The 26031-nt window shown below is 31.6% G+C and overlaps 1 protein-coding gene across 3 annotated transcripts in view; it reads left to right on the forward strand.

Annotated features, from left to right (window-relative positions):
• VMP1 (vacuole membrane protein 1) overlaps positions 1-26031 on the forward strand; it is a 135954-nt gene that overhangs the window by 80481 nt on the left and 29442 nt on the right. For all 3 annotated transcript variants that reach the window (XM_031966511.1, XM_031966512.1, XM_031966514.1), the window contains 2 exons: positions 20317-20397; positions 22937-23053. In XM_031966511.1, the coding sequence (XP_031822371.1) occupies positions 20317-20397; positions 22937-23053 (198 nt within the window). The remainder of the gene's footprint in view (positions 1-20316; positions 20398-22936; positions 23054-26031) is intronic.

The raw sequence follows: 26031 nt of genomic DNA on the forward strand, positions 1-26031 counted from the left end.
CAAGAACAGTTAAATATAGATATAATACCCAAGATTTATAAGGATTGATTAAAATATCTATGAGTTTTATAATCATTTGAAAGTAGGAGCTAAAGGTATACTCTGCAAAATATAGCATTGAAATACCATATGATGATCAATTCTGATGGATGTGACTCTTCAACAATGAGATGAACCAAATCAATTCCATTTGTTCAATAACAAATAGAACCAGCTACACCCAGCAAAAGAACTCTGGGAAATGAGTGTGAACCACTACATAGCATTCCCAATCCCTCTATTTTTGTCTGCCTGCATTTTTAATTTCCTTCACAGTTTAATTGTACACTATTTCAAAGTCCGATCTTCTTGTGCAGCAAAATAACTGTATGGACATGTGTGTGTGTGTGTGTGTGTGTGTATATATATATATATATATATATATATATATATATATACAATATGTTAAAATATATATATATATGTATTGTATTTAACATTTATTGGTCTACCTGCTATCTGGGGGAGGGGGTGGGAGGAAGGAGGGGAAAAATTAGAACAAAAGGTTTTGCAATTGTCAATGCTGAAAAATTACCCATGCATATATCTTGTAAATAAAAAGCTATAATTAAAAAATAAAATAAAATATAGCGTTGAGCTATGTAACACTTCTTTGGGGACTTTTTAGGTAGTCTATTAAAGTCAACCCTGCATTAGAAAAATGCAGGGATAAAAGAATTCAATGAAGAATAAAAGACTTGTGGCCTCAATTTTTTGCAGTAAATTATACAAAGTCTTTTATTCTTCATTGAATTGAGGCCACATTCCCGAACCCCAGGCCCAATTCCCCTGTCATTTTGTTTGGTTGGAGGATTGAGTTGTTTAAAGTTTTTTGGGGGGGTGGGGTGGGGAGAATTTGCTTTTTAAATTTAAAGTTTAGATAATTGAGTAAAAAATGTTATATATTTTTATCTTGAAGGATACATTCTTTAACCTATTTGATCATAAAAACTCATTCTAAGTTACTTGGCTGAGGAGAACAATTTTCTAAAACGATATTAACAAATTGTTGACTTCTTGCTGGTATACTTCTTGTTCTATTTAGTAAATCACAAAACTGAAATGTAAATGTAATCTCTTTCATCAATTTGATTTCAATATTCATTACTTGAAGCCATGTTATTTTTTTTCCCTTTATGGTATCTTACTCTTTGTAGTAGTGTTCTAGAATATAAGATACTGTGACGTGTGGTAAAGAAATACCTGGAATTAAGTGTTTGAAATCTTCCCTTGGTTGATTGAGAGTGAGCATGACAATACTGGTTACAGATCTGGCCTAGAAGCCATAAACAACTACTGCCTTCTGACATGTACTGGCTGTATGACCTTGAACAAGTTGTTTAACCTTTTGGCCTATGGAAACACTTTAGATGATTATACAAGACTTCAAGTTGTAGAATACAGGGTATTAACCTCTATTGAAAAGAAGTTTCTTCATTTTTGAAGTTAGTTCCCTGTACTTTGGAAAACATAAATCTAGACTGGATCTCTATCTCAATTCATTATTCAAAATGATACAGTAGTACAATTCTGGATTTTAAATCCTATTTTCAGGGATTTTTATTCAGGTTCTGATTTGATATTGTAAATAATTAAAACTTTCTACTTAACATTTTGAAGCTTCATATTTGCAAATTTAAAAATCATTTATAACTCAGCAGTTTTGTAACTCAGCTTAAAGGGAAAAAAATACACCTACTTTAAATCTAATAAGATTTTTTTTTTTAATCTTTTTAGGAGTTTAAAGTGTCAAATGATATTTTATCAATGTAAATGTAGCTAGTGATGCCATTAAGGACTAGACTACCTTTCTCCTCTCCTGTCCCCTTCCCCATGCTAAGACTATTGAATTTTCCTTTTGCTGCATTACAATAACTGTTCTCCAGGCCATATTCACCCAATTCCCAACCCTATCTTTCTGTGTTAGATGATAATAGTGGATTTTTAAGATGTCTGATAATTGAAGAATTTGAGTTTGATTTTTGAATATAGAAATTTCAGTGAAGCATTTAGGAAGTAGTTTATATATTTATTTCTTCATTAAGTGCTTTAGAATTTGCTTTTTCATAGTTATCTATGCAAAGAGCACAATTTGATTCCCAAAAATATCTTGGCATTTGCCCTCATTACCCTACTTGTTGCTTTGCTTGCTTTCCTTTGTTATTTCCCTATTTCCTTAAAGAAACATAAACTTGGAAAATAGTTAATAATGTAGAAGAAGTTCTGAGATAAAAACAGTTCTCATTTTCAAATCATCAAGTGTCATATGAAGGCATGAGTGTCAGTTGTTGCTGGGACCTGTTTTTGACTCTGCTGAACCTTTACTGGTTGTGGTTTGTCTGGCCATCACATGATTTCTCTGAAAATTCCCCCTCCCCTCCATTTCCAGTAAACTGTTTGAACAGGAGTGAGTCAGAGTGAAACCAGCTTCCCTGTAACCACAGGGCTTGTTCAAGAATTTGTCAACGTGGACTCTAGAGGGTTTGTATTAAACTTGGCTGTAACTGCTTTGGTTCCATAGAACAACTTCCTGCCATTGGGAACAGATCATTCACTTGTTTGCAAAGAGTTAAACTGATGAACTTTGGTAAGTGAGCATTGGTGACACATGTTAAACACATCTTTCCAGCATCACTTTAAGGCTTTGTCCAAGGGAGATAGCTTTACTAGGATTTCTCTTTTCAGAAACAAAGGACTAGATCACCCTTTTGGCCACCACACCCAGTCACAGGCAGACATGCTCTCTTCTTTTTCAGTGCAGCCATACAACAGTAATACTTCACACAATCCAGACTTAATCCAGAATCTATAGCAGTGGCACATAAATATACTTATAAAACATATTCGTAGTCCTAGGTTGTGCTACATATTAGAGTTTTTGTTGCCCAGAACTTTCATTGTAGTGATACTTTTTGAATTTGGGTTCTACCAGCCCTGTAACAGACTGCTTAGTTGACACCCTTTTTTATGCCTTCTTTTCCTCCTTTAGTAAAAATAAGGGGTTTATACCAAAGGAACTTTTCAATCTCTTCCCGCTCTACAAAACTGTGTTTCTTTTAGGGATAGAATAATGGATAACATTAAAAAATCAGGATATTTCAGCTCTATGCTTGTGTTAGTTCAATAGTTTAAAAAAAAAAAACTGCCCATTATATAGCACCTTCCTTCTGAGACTACCTCCCATTTATTTTGTCTATATCTTATTTGTTTATAATTGTATGTGTATTGTCTTCCCATTAGACTTGTGAGCTCTTATGAGAAGAGCCTTTTTTTAAGACCTCTCTATTGTCAGTACTACATCCAGTGCCTAACAAATAGTAAATATTTAATGAATTATGTTGACTAAGAAGCACAAGGACATTGTTTATGGTGAAAACCTCAGTGCTTCCAATCCAAAGAAAAGTTTTACTATATTTTGGAGGGAAATGGAACAAGCATTTATTAAGTGCTTACTGTGTGCCAAGCACGCTAAAAAATATTACCTCATTTGAATACAACTATTTTGTTTCTTGAGCTGTCACTCATTTTCCTTTCTAAATCATTTCATTTCTTTGCTATAACAAGCTGGACAAAGAAAGACTTGATATTTCATACAGCCCACTAAATGGGTGGCCACCAGGAGACTTGTCTGTACATTATACATTCCTGAAGTCTGATGCATCCAGTTGTTTCTATGTGTGCATTTCCATTTTTAACCCTGTTATCTTAGGCCAGAATGTGGTAACTTAAAACAAAATCTAGTGTAATTTAACCATCATAAAGTTATGTTTTAAAACTTCCTGGTTTTAAATGATAAATTTAGGTAACAGGAGTGACAAGAGAATGTGAATATTTAATGAATGTAGAAATGAATCAGTTCCTTTTCATGGGAAAGAAGATGTCAAAGACAAATGGAGTTATTAAATAAGATATTTTTAAAGTTTTAATCAACATATCTCCATTGACTCCCTGAATGACTAAATTAAAAGAATGTTTATGTATATGAAAGCAATTTAAAGTTAGAAATTAAATTATGTTCTTTAAAATACAAGAAAGGGTTAATACATGCAAAAGATTAACAGAGGTGTTAATAATAAATATTTTAAAATTTTCTTGCTAGATTGCTTTAGACATTGGCAACTGAATAGAAGAGTTTTATGCTTGCTTTGTTCTATTCATTTCCACACCTGTTTACAGATATGGAAAAAATAAGCATTGGGCTGCATTAGGTTACCTTTGTTCAACTAACTTAAAGAAGTTTTTCAGGTTTGTGTTTCAAGGACCTTTTGTAAAATGAGTTTAGAAAAGCTTTCTTTACAGAAACTTGGACAAATCAACTCTTGTACTTCCTGTGTGTTCTTGTTCTTGAGTCTGCAAATGAGTAATATACTGAATACAGACTTACTCACTATTAGAACTGCTTGAGTACTCCCAAATGTCCTGTTCCAGGACCCAACTCTAAGATGGGACAATTGCAGTATATGTTCAGCTGAAGCAGAGTAAATTAAAAAAAAAATACAGTTCATATCTAATCACATAAGTTGTTTTTGAATAACACTGATAAACATGAAGGCAACATTAAAGGCACAGTTTAAGAAGATCTAATTTTTTAATCATCCAAATGGTTGTTTTGTTCTATCCTAAAATTTCTCAACTTTCTATGAAAAAAAGTCTTAAATAATTAAAGGTCATTTTAACCTTTGGTGAAAAAGTATACTTAACAGTGGAAACAAGAATGTTCATGTGTTGTTGTACTTATAACTTATCTGTCCAGCCAGTCGTTTTATATCACAGGCACCAAGACATATATTATGACTTGATATGTTTGTCCTATCCCATGACAATCTCAGAGATTAGCTACCCCCAAAATCCGATTTCTTTTAATTACCCTTCATTTTCTTGATCACATAATACTTTTCTATGCATCTTAGAAGTTCCATTATATCTTTGGTGAATTATGGTGACTAGAATACAGAATTTTCTAGATGCAGAAACAGTGTGATTTTGGTCAATGGTCAGATTTTTTTTTCATGTATTTTAGTGTCTTTCTTGCTAATAACTATTGTTTTTACTTCTCTAGCACATTGAACTGATGTTTCAGGAAGCCACCCTATGATCCTTGTTTTAGGTCTTAATTGATTTCTTATAACCATAATCCTACACATGTAGTTTGTTTGGATTATTTCCCCCTAACAACATTAGCTTACATAAAATTCAACTTAGTGATTTTTCTATCCATCTCTGTAGTATCCTAATAGTTAATATCATGTATATGGAAATTTCACTATGTATAAAGTTGGGATTTTTTTTTATAAATAAAGTTGATCCTAACTGATCCTTGAAAAATCCCAAAATTTATACTTATTCTCTTAAAAAGGTTTCCATGTATTCCAGTTTTCCATTATCTTTCTCTACTTAACAAAGTTTCCTATCCATGACAAAACAGTTGACCAAATCCCATAATGACTCAATTTTAGTAACCTTTAATATTTCTTTCAAGTTCATCACCAGTCTTTTAACTTTTCCTTTCCCACACACTGTAACTATTGTAAATTGTGTTTTATGGACTTGCAGATTCAACCACCTGCACTTTAGATTCAAAAAAAATCAGTCAGATGATCAGAAAATCTAGCTATTTGTTAATTGTGACAACTAGATACTCAGTGAGTAAAGACTTAAAAAAAAAAAAGACCCACAAAACATGTTTGTTTGGGTTTTTTTAATTGTCAAATAGAATTTTATTTGATCTTGGAGATAATAAAAAGCCACAGAAGTTTATTTATTTTTTTTAATTAATATATACTAAATCTAATTAGCACTTTTTATTATAGCTTTTTATTTACAAGATGGGTAATTTTTCAGCATTGACATTTGTAAAACCTTTTATTCTAATTTTTCCCCTCTTTCTGCCCACCCCCTCCCACAGATGGCAGGTAGACCAATACATGTTAAATATGTTAAAGTATATGTTAAATATAATATATGTATACATGACCATACAGTTATTTTGCTGCACAAGAAGAATTGGACTTTGAAATAGTGTACAATTAACCTATGAAGGAAATTTTAAAATGCAGGAGGACAAAAATATAGGGATTGGGAATTCCGTGTAGTGGTTCACACTCATTTCCCAGAGTTCTTTTGCTGGGTGTAGCTGGTTCAATTCATTATTGTTCTATTGGAAATGATTTGTTTCATCTCATTGTTGAAGAAGGCCACGTCCATCAGAATTGATCATCATATAGTATTGTTGAAATATATAAGGATCTCCTGGTCCTGCTCATTTCACTCAACATCAGTTTGTGTAAGTCTCTCCAGGCTTTTCTGAAATCATCGTGCTGGTCATTTCTTTCTTTCTTTCTTTCTTTTTTTTTTAATTATTTTTTTTTATTATAATAACTTTTTATTGACAGAATCCATGCCAGAGTAATTTTTTTTTTTTTACATTATCCCTTGCACTCACTTCTGTTCCGATTTTTCCCCTCTCTCCCTCCACTCCTTCCCCTAGATGGCAAAGCAGTTCTATATATGTTGAATATGTCGCAGTATATCCTAGATACAATATATGTGTGCAGAACCAAACAATTCTCTTGTTGCACAGGGAAAATTGGATTCAGAAGGTAAAAAATAACCTGGGAAGAAAAACAAAAATGCAAAGAGTTTACATTCATTTCCCAGTGTTCTTTCTTTGGGTGTAGCTGTTTCTGTCCATCATTGATCAATTGAAATTGAGTTAGGTCTCTTTGTCAAAGAAATCCACTTCCATCAGAATACATCCTCATACAGTATCATTGTTGAAGTATATAATGATTTCCTGGTTCTGCTCATTTCACTTAGTATCAGTTCATTTAAATCTCTCCAAGCCTCTCTGTCTTCATCCTGCTGGTCATTTCTTACAGAACAATAATATTCCATAACATTCATATACCACAATTTATTCAACCATTCTCCAATTGATGGGCATCTACTCTATTGTTTGTACAAAAGCTTTTTAATTTGATGTAATCAGAATTTTCTATTTTGTGATCAATAATGGTCTCTAGTTCATCTTTGGTCACAAATTTCTTCCTCCTCCACAGGTCAGAGAGATAAACTATCCTATGTTCCTCTAATTTATTTATAATCTCGTTCTTTATGCCTAAATCATGGACCCATTTTGATCTTATCTTGGTATACGGTGTTAAGTGTGGGTCCATGCCTAATTTCTGCCATACTAATTTCCAGTTATCCCACCTGCTGGTCATTTCTTGCAGAACAATAATACTCCATAACATTCATATACCACAATTTATTCAGCCATTCTCCAATTGATGGGCATCAACTCAGTTTCCAATTTCTGACCACTACAAAGAGAGGTGCCACAAACATTTTGGTACATACAGGTCCCTTTCCCTTCTTTAGTATCTCCTTGGGGTATAAGCCCAGTAGTAGCACTGCTGGATCAAAGGGTATGCACAGTTTGATAACTTTTTGAGCATAGTTCCAAATCACTCTCCAGAATGGCTGGATGTATTCACAATTCTACCAACAATGTATCTGTCCCTGTTTTCCCACATCCCCTCCAACGTTCTGCATTATCTTTCCCTGTCATTCTAGCCAATCTGACAGGTGTGTAATAGTATCTCAGAGTTGTCTTAATTTGCATTTCTCTAATTAATAATGACTTGGAGCATCTTTTCATATGGGTAGAAATAGTTTCAATTTCTTTGTTTGAGAATTGTCTATTCATATCTTTTGACCACTTATCAGCTGGAGAATGACTTGGTTTTCTTATAAATTAGAGTCAGTTCTCTATATATTTTGGAAATGAGGCCTTTATCAGAATCCTTGACTATAAAAATGTTTTTCCAGTTTATTGCTTCCCTTCTAATCTTGTCTGCATTAGTTTTGTTTGTACAAAAACTTTTCAGTTTGATATAATCAAAATTTTCTATTTTGTGATCAATAATGATCTCTAGTTCTTCTTTGGTCATAAATTCCTTCCTCCTCCACAGGTCTGAGAGGTAAACTATCCTGTGTTCCTCTAATTTATTTATAATCTCATTATTTATGCCTAGGTCATGAACCCATTTTGATTTTATCTTGGTGCACGGTGTCAAGTATGGGTCAATGCCTAGTTTCTGCCATATTAATTTCCAATTTTCCCAGAAGTTTTTGTCAAACAGTGAGTTCTTATCCCAAAAGCTGGGGTCTTTGGGTTTGTGAAACACTAGATTATTAAAGTTATTGATTATTTTGTCCTTTGAACCTAACCTATTCTCTGATCAACTAGTCTATTTCTAAGCCAATACCAAATGGTTTTGGTAACTGCTGCTTTATAATATAGTTTTAGATCTGGTACAACTAGGCCACCTTCATTTGACTTTTTCATAAGTTCCCTTGAAATTCTTGACCTTTTGTTTTTCCATATGAACTTTGTTGTTAATTTTTCTAGGTATTAAAATAGTTTTTTGGGAGTCTGATTGGTATAGTGCTAAATAAATAGATTAGCTTAGGTAGTATTCCATCTTTATTATATTTCCTCACCCTATCCAAGAGCATTTAATATTTTTCTTGTTGATTAGATCTGACTTGATTTGTGTGGAAAGTTTTCACAAAACATGTTTTTAAAAACTTGATCTCCTAAAGCAGGAGTCCTCAAAGTTTTTAAATAGGGGGGCCGGTTCACTGTCCCTCAAACTGTTGGAGGGCCAGACTATAGTAAAAACAAAAACTTTGTTTTGTGGGCCTTTAAATAAAGAAACTTCATAGCCCTGGGTGAGGGGGATAAACATCCTCAGCTGCTGCATCTGGCCCGTGGGCCAGAGTTTGAAGACCCCTGAAGAAAATAGTTTTTCCTTTAGGACATTAGGAATCATGGAAAATGTTTTTGCTTCATCCAGGAAAAAAAAAAAAAGAAAATGCATTTATTATTTCATATGGCTTCTGAAATGTTCATTCTGATTATGTTAATTCTGATTAGATCTTGTATATGAGACTTTAGTATCAGGTAGTCACTACTGATATTCCTGGGCAAGAGAAAGAACCCTATTTGCCCATTATTATTGCCCATTAGAAACTGTAGGGATATTTTGATATTTTACATATTCCTAATGATAAGTTAACATCAACCTCTTAACAAATGTAATGAAAGTTACTTTTTTATTGGGAGCCTTTATTGTAATAAAACAATAATCACAGGTTTAAAAGAAAAATCCAAGCACCCATCAGATTTAATTAGTATAATTATAACTTTGGGTTATAGGCTCATAGATCTAGAGTTGGAATGGATCCTAGAGACCATCTAGTTCAGTTCCTTCATTTTATTGTGGTATTATCCCTTTATTTTACATTGAAGCTGAAGGTTGAGTACCCGAAATCATGTACTTAAGCATCAAAGTATGAATTGAATCTAGGTACTCTGCCTTTAGAGAGCCTTTTTCTGTTTGGGTTTTTTTTTTTTTTTTTAGTTTGTTTTGTTTTTTGGTGTGTGTCACCCTGGTTACATCCTGAGGGGCAGTTACATAGTGCTGTGAAGAGAGTGCTAAGCCTAAAATCAGGATGATCTTTGATCAATGTAGCCTCAGACATTTGTTAGCTATGTGACTTTGGACAAGTCATATGACCTCTATTTGTTGACTCTGCAACTATAAAGTGAGAATAATAATAATACCTACTTCATAGAATTGTGAAGCTCAACTGACTTAATATTTGTAAAGTGTTTAGTACAGTGCTGGTTCATAGTAGTTATTATATGAATACTTAAAACCTTCCTTCCTTCTTTCCTTTCCCCGATGGTCAGCTCAAAAACAGATCTCTTTCTTCTTTATTTTCTATTTATTTGTGATTTTGTTTTTTTAATTTTGAGATCCAAATTAATTCTTTTTCCTCTGCCCCTCTATCACTCATAAGACAAAAATTATATCATTTATACATGTGAAATCATGCAAAACACATCCTCATCTTAGTCATGTTGCAAAAACAACAAAAACCAGCAAGAAAAATAAAGTTTTAAAAAGTATACTTCTAGCCATATGACCCTGTATAACCCCAATTGCTTCAGCAAAAAAAAAAAAAAAGTATACTTCAATTTGCAGTTTATCTCCAGAGTTCAAGCATCTGGAGGTGGATAGCATTTTTTTTTTCCTGAGGCAGTTGGAGTTAAGTGACTTGCTCAGGGCCACATAACTAGAAAGTGTTAAGTATCTGAGGCCAGATTTGAACTTAGGTCCTCCTGATTACAAGACGGGTGCTCTATCCACTGCACCAACTAGCTGCCCCGATTGATAGCATTTTTCATCATGAACAATATAGAATTATCTTAGATAATTGTTTTTTAAAGTAGCTGAGTCTTTTTCAGATGATCATTGTTGCAGGATTGTTGCTACTATGTAAGTGGTTTACTGGTTCTACTTACTTTGCTTCGTCAGTTTAAATAATTCTTTCTAAGTTTTTCTGAAAGCATCTTGTTTATCATTTCTTATTATACAATAGTATTTTCATTGCAATCGTATATCACAGCCATTCCTCAAATGATTGGCTAATCCTCAAGTTTTAATTCTTTACTTTCCAAAACAGCTACTCTATATTTTTGTACATATAGGTCTTTTCCCTTTTTCTTTCATCTCTTTGGGATACACCCCTAGTATAAATATTGCTGGGTGAAAAGGAATAAACATTTTGGGACATAGGTCCAAATTGTTTTCCAAAATGGTTGGACAAGTTCACATCTCCACCAATAGTGCATTAGTGTGCCAGTTTTTTCACATTTCCTTTGGCTTTTGTCATTTTCCTTTCTGTAATTTTACCAATCTGATAGATGTGAGATAGGGCCTCAGAGTTATTTTAATTTGCATTTCTCCAAGTAGTAGTGGTTTAGAGCTTTTTTTTTTATTTATCTATTGATCTTTGATTTTTTTCCTTCTGAAAACTTTATATCCTTTGACTATCAATTGGGAAATTGCTCTTAATTTTTAAAAATTTGACTCATTTCCCTATTTATTTGAGATATGAAGCTTTTGTCAGAGAAACTTACTGTAAACTTCTTTCTTCATTTCCCTGCTTGCTTGCTTGTTTTTTGTTTTTTTTTTTCCTGAGGTAAATGGGGTTAAATGATTTGCCTAGGGTCACACAGCTAGGAAGTGTTAAGTGTAAGTTACATTTGAACTCAGGTTCTCATGATTTCAGGGCTGGTACTCTATCCACTGCGCCATCTTGCTGCCCCTCCTGCTTTTCTTTTAATTTTGGTTGTATAGTTAATTTTGAGAATTTCATATAATCAGAATTACCCATTTTACTTCCCGTGTTCCTCTTTATCTTTGTCTGTTTATTCTTTTATCTTTATTATTGGGTCATAAACTCTTCCATTTTCCATAGATCAAACAAGTAACAATTTTAATGCCCTGCTAATAAAGCAGATAGTCTTCAGTCCTTATTTCCAAACTATCTAAAAGATACACATCTTCTATATTGGGCATAATATTTGGCACTTAATGTATTTGTAATTAGCTTTATTTAGGCAGTATTTTAATGTCCTCTTTTTTTTCTTAGTGTTAAGGTTAACTATCTAAGAACCAGTATTGCAAAGGATGCAATAAACTAAGTGGTGCCTCTGAAGAAAGAATCTAATAAGTGTTTGAAATGTAATACTTATGCTGCTTTGACTCCTTCCTTGATTTAAATTTTTTCCCTCATAAATTTTGTGGAATGAAACTTTTTTTTTCCCCTGAGGTAACTGGGGTTAAGTGACTTGCCCAGTGTCACACAGCTAGAAGTGTTAAGTATCTCAGATCAGATTTGAATTCAGGTCCTTCTTCCTGACTTCAGGGCTGATGCTCTATCCACTATGCCACCTAGTTGCCTCATATGAAACATTTTTAATATTTAGAAACCCAAGGTTCTTCATTTGGGGATTTCTGCCAGATATGAGTTCATAATCAAAGCTGAAAATTCATGTAATCAGATAATGTAGTGTATGTTATAGTGTATGTATTGAGATTTGAAAAACTAGTCTAAACAACCAATTGCTTCCAGATAATAATTCTCATTTCTGAATAAAGGTCTGATGTTATTTTCCTTAAATCCTATTCTGGAATAAAAATTGTTGAACTTTCCCTTCTAAGAAGTCATTTCTTCTTCTTCTTGTTAACTTGTTAAGGGGAAAAGATGTGGAAATCAGTTGTAGTGGAATGAACATTTTGTTATAAAAACAAAGTTTTTCTTTTCAATGGAATTTATTGAACCCGCATTTTTTCCCCCTTGGGGACACTAAATCCAAATTATTATCAAGTTGCTAATTGTCCTGCATATAATTCCATTAAGCTCTCAAGAAGTTAAAGGTCTAATATTTTCCTGTGAGATCCAAACTATCTTTCAGGTTTGAGAAATGTCACCATCCACTAATAACATGAAAATAATGCTGAAAATTAATTTGATTATCTAAATATATCGCTCTATCTGGAACCCCATCTGTTCCTGCATACTATCCAAAGGGAGTCAGTCAAAGCCACCTTGTTTTGGCAGAACAATAAAATCTATTTTGCCCACAGAGATTTGAGTTTTTCTAAATTTAATTTTTTGAAAAGTAAAAGACTATTTTGGGACATATCTTACATAGTTTTTTGTGGGATATATGTGACAGGAATGCCATATGGCCTACCACAAAGATAAGTTTTTTCAGATATTAGAAGATATGTGTGAATCAGAAAAAACATCTGAATTTTGTTTTTAGACTGTGACACTATTTTATACTATTTATTAAATTCAATTGCCAAGATAGGAATTTCTTGCTACTTTAAAAAACAATTAAATCTTTATTTGTATCTCATTTTCAATTGCTTGGATATTTGTGAGCAGTTATTTTACCATACAGATGAAATATATTTTTGTATTTATAATTAATTATATTTATATAATGAATGGAAAATTGTTTCCACAATAATGTTGCTAATCATTTATTTCTGAAATGTAGTAATATTAAAATTATATGCTATTACTATTATATTATTATGATAGTAACTAAAGTTACTGTTAAAGTAATATGAAAGTTACTCCGTTTAAGCAGGTGAAAATTTGTGCAATGGGTTATTAATATGTAAGAAAAGCCTCAGTAATTTCATTAAATAATATGAAAATTAATGGAATTTAAAAGTCTCCTTTCTTTCCATGGTTTGATGCATAGGTCATTTTCTAATTGTTTTCATTTGATATGTGCACACTTTATATTCTACAACTTATTGGTAATAGCTTTAACTTTTTTTTTCTACTTTATTATCACAGGCATTTTATTCTATCAAGTTAATGTCTTATAATGATCACTGAAACTCTAGAACTTGATGCCTAGCCACAGTCTTTATCCTCTTAAGTGTGTTTATGTCCATTGTATTATAAAAATTTTCAAAAACCAATGAAGTCCTTGTTTGGCTCTTTTTAAATCTGAGCTTCAAGTATTTCATGAAAACCTCCCATTTTCAGACTAAACTCCAACCTCTCTTGTAATAATTTTAAATGATGTTGATGCATTTTAGGAATTAGTTCTCAAGAGGGAAAAAAGCATATTTAAAAGTGATTGTGAATTAAAACTAACATTACTGTGAAATTGATCTTATAACCTTGATAAGGAGAAAAAAGTAAAGGCTAAGAATTTTAAGGCATGCCTTCTAAGGAGAGAGATTACAATATTATATATTGTTTTGTTACAGGTATTAGCAAAGAAATATTAAACAGTTCTATAGCTTGTATAAGTTTCATATATGCTTTTATTGTTGAAATGCTTAAATTATATTATTGTCATAGTTTGTTACAAAATTAATATTTTAGCCATTTTCTCCAGTTCTAAGGTAATCTATAAATATAATTAGTTACTATTATTGTAAATTTTCGTTCTACATTCAGAATTCACCGTGTAAAATAACTTTGAATTGGGATTATACAATTAGGAAGAAATCAGACATTTTGAATGGTATCTTTATCATGACATGGATAAAATGGCCATATATTTCTTATTCTACCTCTTCTTCTTCTTCTTCTTTTTTTTGGCTGAGGCAGTTGGGTTTAAGTGATTTGCCCAGGGTCACACAGCTTGGAATGTTAAATGTATGAGGTCATATTTGAACTCAGGTCCTCTTGACTTTAGGGCTGGTGCTCTATCCACTGCGCCATCTAGCTGCTCCCCATATATTTCTTATAACCAATAATTCTGCTGGGCATTGAACCAGTTTGTCTTTGCTATTTGCTTTTGCCATTAATTGACATTATTGATCTCTCCAGAAAAATTACCCAGCACCTATTCTCGCAACAGTGCTGGCTCAGCAGAACCACCATTGTGTAATGGAAAAACACAGGCAATTCCCCCAAATCTTGGCCATTATTATCATTCTCTCTCAAATGTCAGAATGTTTCAAGATAGCCCTGACTTAGGAAATCTGTGTACACATAGGATTGACTAGAAATCATTGAAAAAAAAGATCAGAAATTTCTTAATGCTTTCCAAGCGGTGTCGGTGTTTACAGCGATACTTCTCATGAATGCAAGAGCTTGACATGAATATTTTTGTAAAATGGCAAATGTTTTCTTTCACTTATTCATGCAGCTCAGATGTTATACTTTGAAATGCAGAAGTTATGCTTTGCAAAAATCCATGTTTTAGACACAAATGGTATAATGAATCTTAACTTTTTCTTTCATTCAATGAATATATTAAAGTATTTGACTGAATATATTAAAAATCTTTGTTGGAGAGTAGTTTGGATGAAATGACTATAATGTATATATCTTTAGTATAAAAATAAATTTTTTACCTTTTTGGGGAAAGGAAGCACTGTAATGATAACCATAGCATTGCACATATTTATAGAGAGCATTTTTCTCTGCAGTATGCTTATGATATGGGTAATCTGATTACTGTTAATCATTTTATGGATGAAATACCTCAGAGAAGTTAGCTTGCTGAATGTTAAGTGAATGAGTGGGGATTCTCAGCAAGGTCTCAGTTTTCCCATCTACAATAATAAAGGGGCTAGACTTGATGACTAAAGAGTTCCTTTTGGCTCTGATTAACATGGTCTATTGTTCCCAGTTCAGTGCTTTTTCTACTATGTCTTGATGTTTTGTGAAACTAATGACATGAACTTTAAAATATGGGAATTAAAAAAGAATGAATTGAGTTCCATGAAGTAGTCAAGCAAATGCATTAGTAGTATAATAGGATCCAAATTGACTTTGTAGAAGTTATTTTCTAAAAATGGTTAAATTTAAAAGATTTCTCCAAAGCTTACTTATTTTCTGTAGAATTCCAGTATTAAGTAAATATTTTAATTCAAAACCTTTTTTTTCTTTTAATGAAAATCCTATATTGAGCTAATAATTTTAATCCTATTTTTTGCCTATTTGACCAGAAATCTAGTTCTTAGCTAAAGCACATGTGAAGCAATAGTATGAAGTAATATTCCTAGTCTTTAGACCTTACTTGTCTGGTTTTTGTCATCAGTTCTTGAGATCTGATGATTAATCCCAAGCAATAAGCATTTATATAGTAATTTTCCTCAGTTCAAATTTTCTTATAGTCAAAGGAAGTATGTTGCTGGATCCCCCACCCTTAAAATCTCAAGTATGGTGACATGGAGGGAAAAGATTAGGGAAAATGAGTCACAAATAAAGAGATGAGAAGAAAGGCTAGCATCGTAATATTGTGGGAGAGGGAGATTATTTACCTGTAAGTAATTGAATTTTAACTTCTATAAAACACATAGAAGGGGGTATGAATTGCTAACTTTAAAAGAATGTATCATTAAATATAGACTTTGTTAAAATTACTTTCGTCTTAGCCATTTTAGTTGTGAAATAGATGAAAGTTGTGAAACTGGCTTATGCATCCTGAGAAATTAGATTATTTTAGTAACTTAAAAAAATTTTTTGTCAAGATTTTTGAAGAATCGGGAATGTAAATTGAGTAAGTAATCAATTGATTTGGTTATACTGCTCCCTTAGGATACTATAAGTATAGATAAGCCTAACAACCCATTCCACCTAAATATTTTTGATACTATTATATTAAATAATGTGTTTATAATATTTTGATGCTGTGTAATGTAGATAATACCATTATCCTTTATTCCTTAGCTTATTTAATTTGAAAAGCATATACTTAAAATAATTATTTTTGATCTTTAGATAAGTTGATGAGACTAATAAGAGTATGGTCATAGATATGAACTAATTCTCTGAAAATTAGCACTGTAAGAACTGTAACAGAGGCTACCAAAATGTACAGAAAGTAAAGAATTCTGAAATCATTTTATGAAAAATAGTTTAAAATTTATTAGCCTGAAAATAAAAATAAAGTATTTATTGCATTTAGGTCATAAGAGAAAAAGGTTTCTAATAAAAGTATTTTAAGTTAAACATGTTAAAATACGTCATCAAACTAAATATGCTGTTGGAAATGAAATTAGCTTTTTAGTGATGGGAATTAATAGTTTCTTCATCTAGAACATTCTTGGGTTTACTGAAGTTTACTAAAATAACTTTGAATGAAAAATAATAAAAACTTGCTCATTATATTTATAAGTTCTTTTTGTTCTATTAATATTTTTTGGTCTTGATACAAGTTATATAATGCTACACTAAAAGCTCATCACCATAATATTCCAGCAACTTTCCTATTATGATTAGAATTTTCCCCAAGTTCTAAATTGATATCATCCTATAGGAAGAAGAAAATAAAATTTTCAAAGGTACATATGCTACTACTGGTCACTTGCTTTTTTATGAGAACTTTACAGGTTTTGCAATATTATATTTTTAAAATGTTCTTCCATCATTTAGTATGGAAATATAGCTTTAAAACTCAGAGCATTATGCAAGAGCTAGCAAAATGTTATAGGAACTGAAAGTCACAGTTAGTATATGTTAAATGCATGATTAAATTTATGAAATCCCTTTAGCAGGTCCCTCTCCTTCTAGCCTTTTCCTTATAAAAGTAAGACTCAATTAAAAAGCCACTAAACTTTCTTAGCTTGGCTTGGACCTCTAGTTTAATTTTTGTCTCTCAACTAAAATTATTTTTTCTTCAAAATTTTTTTGTTTTTAACTTCACTTTTATTTTTAAAGGTATCCATCTGCCTTCTCTTCCAAAAGAGCTACCATTCTCATAACAAAAATAGAGAAAAATAAAAGCCATTCAACAAAACTAACCAGTATATCAACCATGTATGACATTATGTGCACCTTTATATATAGTTCTCCTACTTTTACAAAGAAGGGAAGGGAATTAATTTATGGGCAGTGTAGTCATAAACAAGAATGTATCTAAAGGGACAAAGATTGAATTTTCCTTTGTGGTCCTTTTATTTCTATTAATTTAAAAGAGGATTATACACCAAAGAAGAGAAATAGTCCCCTTACTACTTGGTTTTCTTAATAATGTTTGCCTTATTGAACATTTTTTTTCTTTTTTTTTTTTTGTATTTATTCTTTGTAATCTCTGAAAAAGAGTATTTGTGGAGATTAGAAATATTTAATCTTGTGGATGTCTAGATGACTTATATCTAGTTAATAAATATAGTCATCTTTTCTCATATAATTGAAATAAATATGGTTATTCATGAAAGAATGCTATCAGTTCAGAATACTAATAACACCCCTCCCTATCCTTCAAAAGCAAAAGATTCTGAGTCTTCTGAATTGATTGTTCTTTACTTTTTTATTCATGAGTTCTTGGGGAAGGAGGTGATCTCTTATACTATTTTTTCTCTCTTTTATTTGTGCATTTATATGTTGAGAAATATTTAAATGCTGTAATAAAAGAAATGTCCCAGAATGAAAAGGCTAAAATAGAAACTGAATTTTTAAAGTGAAAATTTTATAATTTTGTGATATTCTACTGTTAAATCGTCATCACAAGAGCATCTTTTACAAATTACTTTTAAGGGGTATAAATGAGAAAGATGTTTCTTTAAATTTGTACTTTTAATTTTTGAATTAATGATTAAAATTCAGTATTTGTATTTTCTATTTACTTGAAGCTACTATTTGATTAATTTAAATAACTTCAAACTGAAATATCTCTATATCATAATACATTTAGTAATTATTCCAGGAGATACCAGTATAGATTGATAAGCATATAAACAAGAATTTTTTAAAAATATGGCAAGAGAAATACTTTTAGTAATATTTTCTTTTAAAAATATTAAAGTATTCAATTGAAATTATTTAGTAAGACAGTTTTTATCTTGAATCTGGAAATGTCAGAGAAAATTGTCTGTGCCCCTTAAGTATTGTTTAGAATATATTTTGTTTTGGAACCCTTTTATAACAACTCCTTTACTTCATTTCTTTTCAAATTCATGGATTAAGCAATTTATAGGTTTCACATAATCTTCTTTCAGAATTGTATTTCCCACTAAATGCTGACACGTTAAAATGATAAGGGATTTTAATTTCATTGTGTTTTTAGGAGAATATAAATATAATAAAACTTTTTATGTGATGTATATGTATATTTTATTTCAAAAAAGTGCATCTTTATTCTTCAAGAAAAGATATTTTTCCTCTCGGAAATAAATCACAAGTAATAAAACTACACTGAAGGATTACGTTAATGATTAATTTTTAGATGCTACAACCTGAATTTACAACCTGAAAATGTTTATTCTTAATTGAATAGCAATTTCAGAGAATAGTTTGAATTCTCTTTGATTTTCTGACTACCATCAAAAGACCAGAAGAAGGACTAATTTCTGCCTTTGTTATTGTGATGGTGTTTTAGGAGTTTTTTTTTTTTTTTTTAAGTAGGAATACCTATTTTATTACATCTTCATAGAAATATAAGTTTTATCTACTGGTCATCCTGCCATCTGGGGGAGAGGGTGGGGGGTGAGAGGTGAAAAATTGCAACAAGAGGTTTGGCAGTTGTTAATGCTGTAAAGTTACCCATACATATAACATGTAAATAAAAGGCTATTAAATAAAAAAAAAGAAAAGAAATATAAGTTTTGTTAGTTATATGTGATGATTTTTGTTTTCTTTTGTGATTTGGGAAAAAAATGTTTCCAATATCCAATATTATCTATCTTCCATTTGTTGTTTTATAAGAAATATTCATGGAAAAAATAAACTATTAAATCTGCCTTTTTAAAAGGTAAATTTTATTTTTATTCTTATAATATTTTTATATTCTTTTATTCTTATAAACACCAACCTTCTATGGAAATACAAATACTTTGTCACCTACATCTATAAGCAATAAAACTATGGTTAGAAAGTTTATTTTTTATTTATTAATCTTTTTGTATTTCAAGTCAATTTCTGGAAATTTTAAAAAATTTTATATTCATACCCCAGAGAACCACATTTATCTGCTGTACTCTTTCAGTTTAAATATTCCATGTAACTGTAGTATATTGGTATCCTATGCATAGACAACTTTTCTTGTGGGCCTTCTCTGTCCTTTATCAGATTCTAGCTTGAAAATTTTAAAGTAAGTTCTGAAGGATGGGATTCAGACATCCTGCTTCTTGTGGTTTGGGATTAAATTAGCTGTCTGTCTTCCTTGATCTGACTAGTTGAAATATGCTAATCATTGGATCCTAGTAAGATTGGAGTCTTTGTTAAGTTATTGGGCCACAAGAGGGAAAAGATTCTTTAAACATTTGTAAATATGATGACACAATAAAATTGTTCATGTATTAACAAATCATTTTTTAAATTTCATATTATCTGTTCTTTTAAAAGTGAGGCTTTAATGGTATCTTAACAATGGATAAGCATAATTAGAATTCTGTGATGTTTTATTTTAAATTAATAGAAATGTTCACATAGTAAGTGTTTTGAGATGTTTATTTATATCATTACTACCCATAAGCAAAAGTGACTTAATAAAAATACTAGAGAAATACTAGAGAAACCTATAATTTTGAATCTTGTTAGGAGAAATGTTCATAAACAGAAAATTACAAGAAGTTATATTTTCAAAATAGTGAAGTTCATTCTCAATTTGATGTTTATCAAAACAAGTATACTAAAAATAGTCAAAAATAGAGTTTCTATATAAAATATATTGAATGTTTAATATAAAAGATTGATATTATATAGAGTCCCTTCACGTTCTTTAAACTGTTACTGAAAGTTCTTTTTTTAAACTTGAATCTTGAAGATTTCATCAGATCTTATTACATCTTCCCTGACTAGATAGCATCAGAGTTGAAAGGCAGTATTCCCTGACATGGTATATAACAGATGTAATGAAATGATTATAGCATACTGAACAGAGAGTGTACTTTTCTCATATTATCCATTAATATTAAAAATGTTTTTTAGGACTTTGCAACTCGGACTAAGTTAGCAGTTCAGAAGATGGTGCAGAAGGTTGGATTTTTTGGAATTTTGGCTTGTGCTTCAGTAAGTGAATTTTATTAAAAATGAGAAATTTCAATAAATGGGGATTTGCTTTTTTATTTTATTTACTTTTAAAGATATACTACAGAATGAAAATAAATAACTTCTCTTTATGCCTCCAGTTCTGCCTTAGTTAATCATTCCTCTTACTTATTAAATGAGTTATTTTCTGTGGGATGAGATGATGTCTTGTTTATTGACATTTTTGCATTCCATCAATGACACAATGATGAATTCAGACTTAAATAGTTTGCCTCATTGAGAGCAAAAGAGTCAAAATCCATCTTCCCCATGAAGAATTTATAATAACTTTCCTTTAATCGAGTAGTGACAGCTTTGTCTTTTTCATGGAGTTGTATAGATGGACTATTTTATACTCATTTTCTAAGGATTGGCTAATTCCATGGTAAAACTAGATTGGCACAATGTTACTTGTTTTAGGTGGTTGCTGTCTATTAGGAATGCCTGTAGTTGAGAAAGACTTTGTAGCCATTACAAAGTAATCATGTGAAAATCAACTAATGGTTTAAATATGTCTAATTTTTTGACTGACAGATTCGACTAAAAACATACTTTTACAGCTATGAAAACAAATATATACATTTGAGCCACTATCTAGTAATAGCACAGAATGATGGTTTATTGTTCCTCACAACAGGCTCTTGTCTCCCATATCTATAATGTACTTTTTCCTCACCTTTATCCTTCAAATGCTAGCATCCATCAATGATCAGTTCAAATACTACCTTTCCTTCCAAATTGTCTTGTATCTATTTTATATAAATCTTTATTTATATGTGATCTTCTCTTCCTTAATTTAAACTCCTTGATGATGTGGACTTTTAATTTTTGTCACTAGTGTTTAGTACTGAGCTGGGTGCACATATCAAAATTATTAATAAAGTGTGCTTTTTCTACCTATTGAGCATAAGGGATTTTCCTCCTCAGATATTTAGAGAAGAGTTCACATATTGAGCTTCAAATAAAAGTGAGTTCTGCTAATTACTTTAGTCTTCAACATCTAAGCCAAGAAAAATAAAAACCCTAAAGGTTCAAATATAGCTTTAAAAGTTTTTTGAAATCTAATTTTCTTTTATTTTTTTAGTTATAAAGTTACCAAGAGAATAGGTAGTATACATGTCAAGCAGTTTAATTATTTGACCATAGTTTCTCATCCAAAGCAGAGAGACCCTCACTGACTACATGTGAATATTGTGGAATTCCAATTATGATTTTTTTTATTTTTGAAAATCAAATTATATCTTTAAAGTTCATTTTAGTTCTTAGGAAACTGGCAGTAGGATAAATGTGCAGAATTTAAAGGGAATACAGGATAGTGGGAATAAGACTAATTTATTCTTAATTCTCATGATCTCTGCCACCAGTATACTAGCCATGAGACCTTGGCTAAAGTCTTTAGACCTCAGTTTCTTCATGTTATTTGAAAAGGAATAGACTAGATAAACTCTTAAGTCCTTTTCTATGTCAAACATTTAGTAATTCTGTGTCTGATATAATGATGTGAGGCAGTGAAAATTGAAAAAGGAGAAAAATGCTTTTTAAATTTTAGTATTAATAAAATAATACTTGAATTGTGATATAGTTGTACTTTATTTTTGAAAATACTTGTTCAGACATCTTTTTAAACCAGTTAACTCTATTCTACCTATATTTTAATAGAAAATTACTTAATTTCATCAACTTTCTAGTGATTAATCCCACACTCAAAGGGACTGTAAACTTCTTGTAAGAGTGGTCAAAAACTGTTTTTGATTTCTGTTCATTTTGAAATAATAACATCTTTTAGCCTTCTGAAATTTGGGAATATTTGGGAAAGGTATGATATGATTAGTCTTTCTTGGAACAGTCTGTTCAAGTTATATCTGAAGTTGTGGGCTGTAATATCATACTTGACAGTATTTCAAAATATGTCCTGTAATCATAAAGTCTTACTGTTTATAGAATTAAATAGCAAATTATTTTGCAACTGAAAAAGTATCAGTAAACTTATCTCTGTATCTGTGTGTGGAATTGCATGTTCACCTTTTTTGAACAGATAAATTATAAAACCTAAAAAGTTATAAATACCTGTCAAGTCATATTCTTGCTTAGAGCTAAAAAATATTAGTACTATATTATTAATAGAAATGTTTTTTTAGAATCCTACCTTATTGTTGACCTAATTCATAACTTCAAAGTAATAGTGTATTACTTTGTGTATATATATAAATACCAAAAATATGAGACTAGACTGCTAGGGATTCTGTGGTTTTATGCATTTCCAGTCTGATAAAGTAGAAGCCCTAGGTTCTCAGTGAGCTGTATATAGAACTGTAACAAGTTAAGAGATAGCACAGTTATAAAACAAAAGCAGTTAATTTCCTTTATCTACATTTTAGAAGTCATTACTTTAAGAAACAGGGATTTAGATGGAATTTTCAATTTGAAATTATCAAGAGACGTTCTAATGCATGCCTTTTTGGTTATTTTAGTTGAGTGAGCTTTTTACTTTTATCATTTTTCCCCCATTCTTCCTTCTTAGATTCCAAACCCTCTGTTTGATCTGGCAGGAATAACATGTGGACACTTCCTTGTTCCCTTTTGGACATTCTTTGGTGCAACTCTTATTGGGAAAGCAGTAGTTAAGATGCACATCCAGGTAAGTAGCTGTATCTATTAGTCCATAAGACCAAACAGAAACCCGAAATGTATTTTCCTTAGTCCCTTTGGTAAGCTAGTATTATATCTTATTTTGAACAATGGTATTCTTAGAAATTTTAAGGTAATCTAAAGGAGAGTAAATTTCTGGAAAGTTTCCCTTATTTTAAAAGTACATACCTCAATTTATTTTTCCCCTAGTTTAAACCCCAGTCACTAAGGCCACTGCAGATCTTAGTGATTAAGTCAATTCATCTACCTAGAATCTTTGGTAATTTGGAAATGTTCCACTGCGGGGCCAAAAATGTTGCCTAAGGAGTCGTGTTTATCAGACATAAACTGAGAGCCTATTTTCTTTCAGTGACATTCATTTTCTTATATATATTCTATTTAGCACTTCCTGCCATGGCACCAAAATCCTTTACTGAAAACCAGCTATATGTTAGTGTTGGGAGAATAGTGAAGAAGAAGCTACCATTTGGCCCATAAGATGTGGGCTGTGGATAGAGAAGTGAGAATCTACTTGTGCCAAAATTACTGTTAAAATGGAACGTAAGGTGGGGGGGAGGAGAGAAGGTAGAAAATACAACAACAAAACAAAGACCGGACAGTGGATATAACTTATAGTGGAGGGGAATAAGGAGACATTAGGAATGACTGCTGTGGAAATAAAGGTAGATGAGGTAGGTAGAAAGGATTTTCTATGTTAATGTAGTCATCCTTTTCTGCTGGTTCTTTCTTTAAATGTATGCCTTGCAAATGTACTATGAAAAATTTCTATTAGCAAGCAAAATTCATTGAACAAATGTATTTTAAAATACTCTGTGCAAGGCTCTAGAATGTAAAGGACCCCCCCCCAAAAAAAAAAAAAAAAGTCCAGACCTCAGGGAATTTTTGCTTAGGGCTTTGGGTCATACATCTTTAAATAAAGGTAATTTTATGAGTTAGAAAGCCCTTAACAATGGGGTGCTTAGGGAGAGGACTCACAAGCGAATTATCTGAATTGAGGGTTGAAGCAAGAGATAGATTCTAAAAGATAGAGTATATTCCAGACCTGGGGGATGTTTTCTGAAAAATACACATAAAGATAGAATATTGAATTCACTGTAGAACGGGTCATCTAGATCAAAGGTATCAAACTTAGCTGGGCTGTACATTGCCCACAAAACTCCCAGATGTAGACTGAACCACATTAAAATGTAATTGGAAAATACTTAACAAAATAAAAATGCATCAAAACAGATGATATTAATTTATGGTTTTTTTAAGTCAATATGCACCCATAAAGAACTGTTTCTATTGCATCTGACACCATTGATCTATATGGCCTAGTACTAAGTTATTTCTCTTTTGGTGAAGACTAGAAGTATGAAATAAGACTTGAAAGATAAGTCAGGAATTCATCCAAGTGTACTCAGTGAATTAGAAGAAGCCATTAGTGAGAACTTTAAAGCTTATTTACTATCAGAGAATTCATTTTGGTGAGAAACCTTATACAGATGATTATGAGAAGGCCTTCATTCAGAATTAACCCCTTACAGCATGCCCATAAGAAAATTCATATTGGAAAGAAACCTCATGAATGCCATCAGTTGCCATAAAGTTGTTAATGAATACTCATCCTTTATTGTACATCATAGAGTACATGCTGAAGAGAAATCTTATGAATGCAATCAATGTGCTAAATTCTCTAGCCAAAAATCATCCTTTTTGTCCATCAGACAATTCATTCTAGAGAGAAATCTTACCACTGTAACGAATGTGGAAAGGGTTTCATACAGAAAATATAGTGCTTGTTAGAAGAAAATTCGTTCTAGGGACAAGTACTCACAGGTATTCCTACAAAATAGACATAAATAAAATATTTGCCTTGCAAACACTTCAAATTGAAGTAAATAAGTAGTTACCCCCCAAAAAGTAATGACAAATTATATTTAGGGGCTATTTTTTAAATAATGAAAAAGTCTGTCTTAAATAAAAAAAACTTAGAAGTTATCAGGACATAAAGGGTACAAGGAAATAAAGATTTAATTAGAATTTAAAGAGAGAATGAAGGTGAAGAAATAGAACTGAAACACCATAATCTAATTTATAACATCCCTTCAAGTAAATCAGATTAGATAGTTCCCCTATTTCCACCAAAATCTCTCCCTCCATTAAAAATTGAGAGCAAGAAAAAAAAAATAACACTTCTTAGAAATAATTATAGTCAGACAAAGTAAATACAAGCCATGTCAAAAATTTATGGTTCTGAATCCAACCATTCTGGAGAGCAATCTGGAATTATGCCCAAAAAGTTATCAAACTGTGCATACCCTTTGATCCAGCAGTATTACTACTGGGCTTATATCTCTTTGGGACCTGTGTGTGCCAAAATGTTTGTGGCAGCCCTCTTTGTGGTGGCTAGAAACTGGAAAATGAATGGATGCCCATCAATTGGAGAATGGTTGGGTAAACTGTGGTATATGAATGTTATGGAATATTATTGTTCTGTAAGAAATGACCAGCAGGATGAATACAGAGAGGCTTGGAGAGACTTACATGAACTGATGCTAAGTGAAATGAGCAGAACCAGGAGATCATATATCAACAACGATACTGTATGAGGATATATTCTGATGGAAGTGAATTTCTTCGACTAAGAGAAGATCTAACTCAGTTTCAGTTGATCAGTGATGGGCAGAAGCAGCTACAGCCAAAGAAAGAACACTGGGAAATGGCATTTTTGTTTTTCTTCCCAGGTTATTTTTACCTTCTGAATTCAATTCTTCCTGTGCAACAAGGGAATTGTTTGTTTCTACACACGTATATTGGATCTAGGATACACCGTGACATATTTAACATATATAGGACTGCTTGCCATCTGGGGGAGGGGGTGGGGAGAGGGAGGGAGGAAAAAAAGTCGGAACAGAAGTGAGTGCAGGGGATAATGTTGTAAAGAAATTTTTTTCAAAAGAAAAAAAAAAGAAATTTACGGTT

Source organism: Sarcophilus harrisii, chromosome 4 (genome assembly GCF_902635505.1).
Source record: "Sarcophilus harrisii chromosome 4, mSarHar1.11, whole genome shotgun sequence".
Taxonomy (NCBI): Eukaryota; Metazoa; Chordata; class Mammalia; order Dasyuromorphia; family Dasyuridae; genus Sarcophilus; species Sarcophilus harrisii.